The sequence below is a fragment of the Dysidea avara genome, chromosome 2 (genome assembly GCF_963678975.1).
Source record: "Dysidea avara chromosome 2, odDysAvar1.4, whole genome shotgun sequence".
Classification (NCBI taxonomy): domain Eukaryota; kingdom Metazoa; phylum Porifera; class Demospongiae; order Dictyoceratida; family Dysideidae; genus Dysidea; species Dysidea avara.
Window position 1 is genome coordinate 27,332,083 of NC_089273.1, and position 11,298 is coordinate 27,343,380.

General features: G+C 37.7%; 1 protein-coding gene across 1 annotated transcript; it reads left to right on the forward strand.

Annotated features, from left to right (window-relative positions):
- Positions 1-970: 970 nt before the first annotated feature.
- LOC136246995 (hypoxia-inducible factor 1-alpha-like) lies at positions 971-10,858 on the forward strand. Its single transcript, XM_066038594.1, has 7 exons — positions 971-1,137; positions 3,071-3,179; positions 3,233-3,318; positions 3,563-3,726; positions 3,808-3,914; positions 8,680-8,827; positions 9,542-10,858. Exons 1-7 carry the CDS (start codon positions 979-981, stop codon positions 10,164-10,166), a joined length of 1,398 nt encoding a protein of 465 aa, XP_065894666.1. The 5' UTR covers positions 971-978; the 3' UTR covers positions 10,167-10,858.
- The last annotated feature ends 440 nt before the right edge of the window (positions 10,859-11,298 follow it).

Below are 11,298 nucleotides of genomic sequence, written 5' to 3' on the forward strand. Positions count from 1 at the left end.
TTAAATGGAGTGTTCCCAAACAAACACTATCTCCAATTAAAGAACGTCAAATGTTTGAGCTCGCAAAACCACTATTCTGGCTATGAAGACCTACAAAATGCAAAAGGATATAGTAATTATATAGTTTATTGCGCACAAAATATTTGAGGGGAAAACATCCACAGTTGGCAGCATAATCATGAAAACCACGAATGTTTTCCCCCTCAAAAGTTTTGCCATATATGGTATACAGTGTAGGAATGATTTGGGAAAGCCTATAACCTGTTTGCATTCTATTTCTACTTTAACCCTTTAAGGACCGCTGCCGTAATATTATGTCCAAGATTATTGGCAGTAAACAAAGAGCCATATAACTCCGCAACAGATGAAGCTATTAGATTGAAACAGGGGCCATTGTATTTGCCATTCATAGGCGATTCTTTTGATATGTAAGGCCAACTTATCATGCAAAACTAAGCCTGTGTAAAATCCCTAACGAAGTAGAAACTTTTAATATTTACACAGCAATAAAACTAACCTTGTAGAAATCGCTCCATAACTTTGGCTGTGTTCATCATATTAACTTCAAATCAAGCTCAGAGTGCTCACTATTTAGAAGTGAATAACTTGATATACAGGATCACGTGATGCGGTTTTTAAAAACTAAAGTGACGGACTGTTTTATTGATTGTGTCACGAAGAAATGGATTACATGCAGGTATTTGAAACTCACCTTAGTGCTTGTTTCTACACTTTGGTAAGTTAGATAATGTTGTTTATTATTGTCAAGTGAGTCTTTTAGTATAATTTGTTATATAATTGAGCACTTGTAGGGGCTTTGTCAATACTATAAACTTATTATATTTTTTAAAAACACTAAATGCACAATAATCATAAAACGCGTGGGCTTTCAAGGTAGACTATGCACACAATTCTTGGTCCTTAATAAGGGTTATTAATTAATGTGGTATACTAATTTTATTGATATTAGGCCCAGCAATGAGTTTAAGTCCATATTCAAAGGAGACCGCAATTTCTCTTGGGAAGATGCAGGACTTGATGACAGAGGCACTTGATGGATTTATTCTCGTAGTACTTGGTGATGGTACTATTGTGTATGTGTCTGATAATATCCACAAGTATCTGGGACTGTTTCAGGTATAATTTGTTTATACATGTGTTGTACATACATGTACCATATGTGACCTGCTTAGCAACTTGTTTGCATAATTGATAAATTCCATTGAGATACATTGGGTAAAAAATGCATGCTATACATAAATATTTTTACACAACATTTTAGTCACTTCAGTAAACAGTGAAGGAAGACTTGAAATGAAATATACCAATGGATTTGCCTAGTAGGAATATCTTAGTTTCATTTCTGTACCACAGAGCAAACATGAGTCACATATGATTGTTTACATTGTGTTAAAATGTAACTTTATCATTTCCATTTTAAGCTTGAACAGCCTTCTTGCTCGATAACATGGGTATATTTAGATCAAAAACTATACTTTGATGAATGTCCCAGTTAATGGTGAATAGAATGACACAAGTCCCTTTGCTGTATCCCGTCGAACTCTAGACTTATGATCAATTAAACAAGCACCTGTAATTTTTTTCTGTATAGGCACTATACAAATTAATTTTTTTTAGTCTTCTTGTTGTCTATTGCTAAAACTCCAAAAGCACTCACCAAAACAGTACCACTACAGGTACACACTAGAGGTGTGCGATTATCTAGATATATTCAGTTATCATGATATCATAAGATTTATCGACATAAGGATGATCGGTTTATTAATCTAGATAATAGTAAACTTCCATAAATTATTTGTATACCTGATGGTGTAGGCACCTCCTGGGGATTCCAACTCTCCTACCACTTGGGAACAGTGTTAAGACTAACGTTTTTCACTTTTTTATAGTCTTCAAATTGCAATTTGCTCACTTTCCTGGTTACAATATTGGCAGTTTACTAAAATAAATAATTATTTCAGTTATCGAGATATGTTAGATAATCGAGATAAGTTCAAAGGAAATATCGAGATATGTCTAAATTAGTCATCGTACACCTCTAGTACACACATACCGTACTGTCCAAGTACAATGTCGCACTCGCTTGCACACACAAGTTGGCTCAAGATTTTAAAAATCGCTAATTAAGGGGCATGGCAACTGTTTCGTGAACGAAACAGCTTCCACGTTGTCTCACAAGCGAAACAGTTGCCACACCCCTAAATTAGCGATTTTTTTAAATCTCGAGCAGAGTTGCGTGGGCAAGCAAGTGCAATGTTGCGCTTGGGTGGTACCATATATGTGCATAAATACATACTAGCATGAGTTCCCGAGACTCATAATTGTAACCATCTCTGAAAACCTGTCTAGTTCGCAGATTTTTATATTTTTTTAATTTCTCAGCGTTATCTGCATTGTCCAAGGAATGGTTCACCAAAGTTTCAGTCAATTATGGTGAGTAGTTTCAGAATTACAGCACTAGAAAGTAGGAAGAACAAGGAAATCGATTTGTACAGTGACTATACTAAAATAAACTACAGGCGCTTACACTCACAGCCATAACTTCTGTTTGGATTAGTCTACGAAGTTGGGATTTGGCTTGCAATGTTCACCATATATCAACCAAAGTATAGTTTTAGCCATGCCATCTGATGGCATGGCTAAAACTATACTTTGGTTGATCATTTGCACATGGGCTTATGAGGGTGGTTTTGTTGAAGAAACAACAATGATTTTGTTTACATCTGCATCATAAACAAACGCGTGTGACACATATATCATTGCAGCTACAGAAATAAAACAAAGATTTTCGAACTCCCTATGAGTAGGCGAATAAGACAGTATAAAGGTTTAATCAATTTTATGACTTCCTTTCCTGAGTAATGGCTCCATTAAACCTTATGTTAAAAAATTCTTTATAACACACGTAATGTCATCAATTGTTTTTTTTTTTTTTTTTTCCTTCACTAAAAGCATGCTTGTGCAAACTAGATGGGTTTTCACTGAGACAGTTCACAGTTTTTGTGTGTCCATGATGTGTGTGAATATTTTGTTTCTCTTGTTGTCATAGTCGGAGCATATTGGCACAAATGTGTTTGATCTCATTTTGGCTGAAGACCACAAAGATGTTAAGGAATCCTTGAAGACCTCTGAAATCCAATCAATGTCCCGTCTGCAAGGTACAGTGCTTTAATTAAACACTCTTTTGTAACCAATATGCATATCTTTATAGATGGTGCTCCTTGCTCATTTTTCTGTCGCATGAAGTGTCCAAAGTTTAAGATGGCAATGTGTGCAGCTAAAACACCAGGATATAAGGTAGTGTTTACCAACGGATGTGTCAGTGTGTCAGTAGGGTGTGCATGTGTAGAGTAGGACTAGAGGGGATATGGAAAGTATTGTCAGAGAAAATTATTATGTTGTATTTTATACATACAAATTTGCAAACAAGTGAAATGTCAAAGTGGGCTGCAATTATAAAAATGTAAATATTTTGCAATAATAAAAGCATAAACTCATCATTCAGTATTATTGATTGGTATTCATCTCTCATTTCTCATAGTTGATGTATGTGTCTGGTCAGTTCAAGATGGATGGTTCAGAGCCTCGACTGGTAGCAGTAGTGAGACCAGTCAGTCCTCCATCAATTCTGGAGATCAGGATGGAAGGGAACATGTTTGTGACCCACTACCAGTTGGATATGAGGTGTACCTTCTTTGATGGAAGGTTAGTATCTGTGTGTTTAATCTACATGTAACATTTGGGCATTGTTTGACAACGTGTAGTAAGCTGATTTAATTTTTACAGGCTACAAAATTTACTCGGCTACACCAAGCAGGATATGATGGACAAACTTGCCTTTGATCTACACCATCATGAGGACATTGAACCTTGTCAGAAATGTCATGCTGGATGTAAGTATTGTGATGGGTTTTATAATACAGTGAACCTCAGTTTTCCAGACCCCACTTATGAACTATGGAAATGACTGCTCTATTAAGAATAGTGTCTGTTCTATTAGGGTATGGTACCACTCAAATGTAACATCGTCGCGCAAGAGTGTGTGCAATTTAAAAACTTGCTAATTAATGGGCGTGGCACCCATTTCGCTCACAAGTATTCATCACAATCGAAATGAAATGAATACTTGTAGGCAAATCGAGTGCCATGCCCTTTAATTAGCAAGTTTTTTTTAATTACTCAGACTCTCACAAGACAACATTACATTTAGTTGATAATAAAGATTTTTCAAAATGTTCTTTATGGTATTTTAAAGTTGTTTCTGCACAGTTTCAGAGATGTGGACTTTTCAGACTTATAGACCATCCCCTGGTTCCAAGGGGTTGAGTGTCCACTCTATGCATATCAGTTGTGTAAACGTAGGTATGATTTGTCTATCAGTTCAATATGCATTCTAATATATATCTAATCCAAAACAGCCAAGCTGTAAAAAAAGATTGTGGCCCTGAGAAAGGCTATGGTGAAAAAAGATGTGAAATCCAAGGTGGCGGCCAAGAAATGGCTGTGATGGTAGGTTAATGGTAAAAATTTTAATAACAACAATTCAGGTGAATTTGGTGCCGCTTGGTCTTGGCACAAAATTCACCTGAATTGTCGTTATTAAAATTTTTACCATTAACCTACCATCACAGCCATTTCTTGGCCGCCACCTTGGATTTCACATCTTTTTTCACCATAGCCTTTCTCAGGGCCGCACTCTTTTTTTACAGCTTGGCTGTTTTGGATTAGATTTCACTTCTTTTTGTATTTGTATACCCCAAAGCCGGCCTATGGCTGGCTTTAGGGCTTTTTAACCTGTCATTTTTTCTTTACTACAGGAAGAAGAAAAGATGAAGCAGGATGATTTCTTTGTAGCTGACCTCTCTGCAAGGTGATCCTTCTAGCTGATCTCTCTACTGGATGACTTGCTTGTAGCTGAACTCTCTACAGGGTGATTTGTTTGTAGCTGAACTCTCTACAAGGTAACTTCTTCTAGCTGATCTTTCTACAGGGTGATTTGTTTGTCTCTACAGGGCAATTTGTTTGTAGCTGAACTCTCTATATGGTAGTTTCTTTGTAGCTGAACTCTCTACAATGTAACTTTTTCTAGCTGAACTCTCTACAGGGTGACTTGTTTGTAGTTGAACTCTCTACAAGGTAACTTCTTCTAGATGATCTTTCTACAGGGTGATTTGTTTGTAGCTGAATTCTCTACAGGGCAATTTGTTTGCAGCTGAACTCTCTACATAGTAGTTTCTTTGTAGCTGAACTCTCTACAATGTAACTTCTTCTAGCTGAACTCTCTACAGGGTGATTTGTTTGTAGCTGAATTCTCTACAGGGCAATTTGTTTGCAGCTGAACTCTCTACATGGTAGTTTCTTTGTAGCTGAACTCTCTACAATGTAACTTTTTCTAGCTGAACTCTCTACAGGGTGACTTGTTTGTAGTTGAACCCTCTACAGGGTGATTTGTTTGTAGCTGAACTCTCTACAAGGTAACTTCTTCTAGCTGATCTTTCTACAGGGTGATTTGTTTGTAGCTGAATTCTCTACAGGGCAATTTGTTTGCAACTGAACTCTCTACATGGTAGTTTCTTTGTAGCTGAACTCTCTACAGGGTGATTTGTTTGTAGCTGAACTCTCTACAAGGTAACTTCTTCTAGATGATCTTTCTACAGGGTGATTTGTTTGTAGCTGAATTCTCTACAGGGCAATTTGTTTGCAGCTGAACTCTCTACATGGTAGTTTCTTTGTAGCTGAACTCTCTACAATGTAACTTCTTCTAGCTGAACTCTCTACAGGGTGACTTGTTTGTAGCTGAACCCTCTACAGGGTGATTTGTTTGTAGCTGAACTCTCTACAAGGTAACTTCTTCTAGCTGATCTTTCTACAGGGTGATTTGTTTGTAGCTGAATTCTCTACAGGGCAATTTGTTTGCAGCTGAACTCTCTACATGGTAGTTTCTTTGTAGCTGAACTCTCTACAATGTAACTTCTTCTAGCTGAACTCTCTACAGGGTAACTTGTTTCTAGCTGAACTCTCTACAGGGTGATTTGTTTGCAGCTGAACTCTCTACAAGGTAACTTCTTCTAGATGATCTTTCTACAGGGTGATTTGTTTGTAGCTGAATTCTCTACAGGGAAATTTGTTTGCAGCTGAACTCTCTACATGGTAGTTTCTTTGTAGCTGAACTCTCTACAATGTAACTTCTTCTAGCTGAACTCTCTACAGGGTGATTTGTTTGTAGCTGAATTCTCTACAGGGCAATTTGTTTGCAGCTGAACTCTCTACATGGTAGTTTCTTTGTAGCTGAACTCTCTACAATGTAACTTTTTCTAGCTGAACTCTCTACAGGGTGACTTGTTTGTAGTTGAACCCTCTACAGGGTGATTTGTTTGTAGCTGAACTCTCTACAAGGTAACTTCTTCTAGCTGATCTTTCTACAGGGTGATTTGTTTGTAGCTGAATTCTCTACAGGGCAATTTGTTTGCAACTGAACTCTCTACATGGTAGTTTCTTTGTAGCTGAACTCTCTACAGGGTGATTTGTTTGTAGCTGAACTCTCTACAAGGTAACTTCTTCTAGATGATCTTTCTACAGGGTGATTTGTTTGTAGCTGAATTCTCTACAGGGCAATTTGTTTGCAGCTGAACTCTCTACATGGTAGTTTCTTTGTAGCTGAACTCTCTACAATGTAACTTCTTCTAGCTGAACTCTCTACAGGGTGACTTGTTTGTAGCTGAACCCTCTACAGGGTGATTTGTTTGTAGCTGAACTCTCTACAAGGTAACTTCTTCTAGCTGATCTTTCTACAGGGTGATTTGTTTGTAGCTGAATTCTCTACAGGGCAATTTGTTTGCAGCTGAACTCTCTACATGGTAGTTTCTTTGTAGCTGAACTCTCTACAATGTAACTTCTTCTAGCTGAACTCTCTACAGGGTAACTTGTTTCTAGCTGAACTCTCTACAGGGTGATTTGTTTGCAGCTGAACTCTCTACAAGGTAACTTCTTCTAGATGATCTTTCTACAGGGTGATTTGTTTGTAGCTGAATTCTCTACAGGGAAATTTGTTTGCAGCTGAACTCTCTACATGGTAGTTTCTTTGTAGCTGAACTCTCTACAATGTAACTTCTTCTAGCTGAACTCTCTACAGGGTAACTTGTTTCTAGTTGAACTCTCTACAGGGTGATTTGTTTGTAGCTGAAGTCTCTGCAAGGTAACTTCTTCTAGATGATCTTTCTACAGGGTGATTTGTTTGTAGCTGAATTCTCTACAGGGCAATTTGTTTGCAGCTGAACTCTCTACATGGTAGTTTCTTTGTAGCTGAACTCTCTACAATGTAACTTCTTCTAGCTGAACTCTCTACAGGGTAACTTGTTTCTAGCTGAACTCTCTACAGGGTGATTTGTTTGTAGCTGAAGTCTCTACAAGGTAACTTCTTCTAGATGATCTTTCTACAGGGTGATTTGTTTGTAACTGAATTCTCTACAGGGCAATTTGTTTGTAGCTGAACTCTTTGCATGATTGTTTCTTTGTAACTGAACTCTCTACAAGGTGACTTCTTCTAGCTGATCTCTCTACAGGGCAATTTGTTTGTAGCTGAATTCTCTACAGGGTGATTTATTTGAGCTGAACTCTCTACATGATGGCTTCTTTGTAGCTGAACTCTCTATTAGGTACCTTCTTCTAGCTGATCTGACTACAGGGTGACTTGTTTGTAGCTGAATTCCCTACAGAATAACTTGCAATGTAATATAACTGTGTAAATTATACATGCAGCTGAATGCTTTATTAGGGTGACTGTTCTATTAGAGTATCTCGATCTCGCATTTGCTGCACGTAGTTGCCTTTCGAATCATAACTCAGTGATTTGTAATCCGATTCTTCTGTACTACTGCAAGAACTTTCTGTGATGATTATTCCAGCTACATACTGATTTTCAGTTCATTTCTCTAAGCAGTTTGCCTGGTAGACACGAAAACTAATAGTTTTTTATTCATAAAAATCGATCGCGTAATTTTGACACAGGTTGGGTTTTGTGTCATATCTCCATGGTCTTTATCCCGATTCCTTTCAAACCACAAAAAGGCACTCCTACGATGGTTGCTCCATCTACATATCAATTTTCATCTGATTCCTCCAAGGAGTTTACCCTGTAGGCGTGACAGACCTTCGACCTTATTTTACGCAAATAATCGGTCATAACTCCGTGAATGTTCATCGGATTCCTACCAAAGTTGGTACGGAGATCCGCCTTAATGAGCCCTTTAAGTGTGCCAAATTACAGCCCAATCCGAGCACGCATTCGTGTTGTATGGCGAATTTTGCAAAGTGTGTGAAATGAAGAAGATGAAGAAGAAGAAAAAGAAAGAAGAAATTAAAACGAAATTTTGTTCGCTCGTATCTCGGAAATGGCTGGAGCGATTTTCTTTAAATTTGGTATGTAGACTTCCCTAACTGGGCGGCAAGTCTCTAGCAAATTTGGTTCCAATCGGATAAGGGATCACAGAGCTACATAGGTGTGAAAATTGCGTTTTCTTTCTTCCTGTTAATATACTCACGGTGTGGCGCGCCGGCTTCTTGAGCCGCACGACACACTATCGTGTGTTTTGATGTCAATGAATGATTGCATGTACAGTACATATCCACATTTTATCAATGTATGTTTTCTTTTCACAGTACTGAAGAGAGGTGAAGGTGTCAGTGGTTATTATCGCATGCTGAACAAGTGTGGTCAATTCATCTGGTGCCAGACAAGAGCTCACATGATGTTTGATAGTCGCAGTGGCAAACCCAGCTACATCGTCTGCATGAATTTCATTATCAGGTGTGTATATAACACACATACGTGTAGCATAGAACTTCTGTAGAACACACTGTTGCTAGAAGTACCGTTGTCATACAGTTAGTGGTACTGTGTAGTAACAATCATGGAACGTCTGCCAAAAATTTTGCAGTGACTTGATAGTAATGTGGTGATCAAACCCAAAATTATGCCGACAGTGCTACATGAAGTCAGGAGCTTATAAGTGCCTGACTTATCAGTGTCTTCGGTGTTTATGAGCTTCTAATAAAATATTATTAATATTCTGATAAGTTTCTGCAGATTTTAAAATACGTAGTGTGTCAATTCTCATTAGCAGGCCTTCGGTTAGAAAAAGTCTCAAGAGGGGGTAAAATAAGGTTTTATGAGAGTAGGGGTCACCAGTGTATTTCACATGTGAAGCCCCTGATGGCTTAGTGTGTTCTCAACTTAGTGTGTTCTCAAGAGAGGCCTGCAGCCATACTAGTGGACATTTAATCCCTAGTTCAGTAATAGAAGAGATTACTTTCACTTCAAGCCTTGATCTAACTTGCTTATACTTGTTATAAGTCACCTTTGGTGGGACTTCTTGATGTAAAATTGAACTAGTGCAAATACAAAGCAACCGTATTACTAATATGGCTAACATTTCAACCATAAGTACTTAGTTATGTACATTACAACATACGCACTTGAAGTACTGTGTTTCATATATGTATGCTCTATGTCTCTCTATAGCAAAGAGAAAGGAGAGGAGTCTCTTGCTCAACGTACCATTGAAGCAGGTGCTAGTGCTATCAATGATAGTTCACTTAAACCAGTAGCTGATCATAGTTATGATCCATTCCCTGTTACCTCCAATGAGTGGTCGGGTAGAGACCCATTTGCTGAAGGCATGGATACCTCAGCAAGGTCATCCCCAGATCAACTGGAACCAGATTCTACCACGAAGTCACCCAGCCCACCTGTAGCTTCCAAATCACTTGAAGTAAACAAGTCACCATCAGTGATGTCTACAATCTCATCACAAGACAACATGATACAACAGTCTTCACTTGTCAGTGGTCCAGTATCAGTTACCAAGTCCACCACCTCTGTTACTGATGATAGGAATATCTCACCAGAGGGTAATCAGTCTGTTAGGTCAATGGAATCTGGTTATGAAAGTAGTATACCCACCCCACAATCAGCTCAGTTGAGAAACATGACAGGTGGCTATAATATCAATAGTCCTGTATTCCAGCCAGAAACAGTCACCCAGAAACAGTCACCCAGCAGTCCATTAAACTGTCCACTACACAAGCAAATAACAATTCATACTACAAACAAACACCACAAATCAATTTCATGCAACAAATGCTGAATCCTTTCCAACCATCAAACCAATTCCAAAACACATCTATGCAGAAGGGTACCATGAATCCTCATTTTGTTAAACAAGAAGCATTCTCTATGCATCAGTGTGCTGGTAACTATCGTCCACCTGTAGCAGAACAGCCAACTACTAACACAGGGATGGGGGTTGACATGTTAATGTCCTCCTTCACGGAGCAAATCCCACCACTACAAGAGCTCAAAACAGAAGACCTGGAGATTCTAGAAATTCCAAGTTCAACAGCTAACCCACCTCAGTTGCAAACATCAATGCAATGGGTCCCTAACATGCAGTATAATTCCAGTGCTCAACCTTTCAGTGGTCCCAACAGAATGATGACTTCAAATGTGCAAGGAAACTTCATGGCTATGCCACAGCAGTTTAGAACTGGTATACAACCTCAAATGTATCATACCACAAATTGATGTATTGAATTGTTTCATGAACCACTCACACAGATAGTCGTGGTTAAAATAAACACCCTACATTGGCACTTAATAGATAGAATGCTACAATATGTAAAACTACATTTTTTAAAATTTTTTGTACTTGCATTAAACATATTTTCCTGCATTTTATTTTTGTATTATTTTTGAGTTTAAAAGCTCTATAAGTGTGTAATATGTACAAATCCTTATTATACTGTATAAATTGATATTAAAAGGTGACGTCTTCCTTGCCATTTTTTAAGTACAGCAGTACTTAAAAATATTATTCCATGACTTGATGGTAGATAGTAAGCAGATTTCATAAGTGTGAGCTAGTGTATAATAAGTGTGAGGTAATAGAAGGATAGAATAGTACAAGGTTGCATGTTGCTGATGGTAATATGTGAGCAACTTAAATTAAGGTACAATTATTAACACTGCTTGAAGGTTCTTAGATTACTAATTTGTTAAGCTGCTTTACTGTAGTTGTACCCAGTTATACTGATAGTAAAATTTCAGTAACTTTAAGTATATGGAACATAATTGTTTTACTAAGTTTTAAACTCTCAGTAAACATCAGTGAATGCAGGTTTACTGAAAAACTACTAAAATAACAAACAATTAACTGTTCCATATACATGGAGATATACCACTCTAGTAAACTAAAAAACTTAAAACAGTGTAAAGTCCAG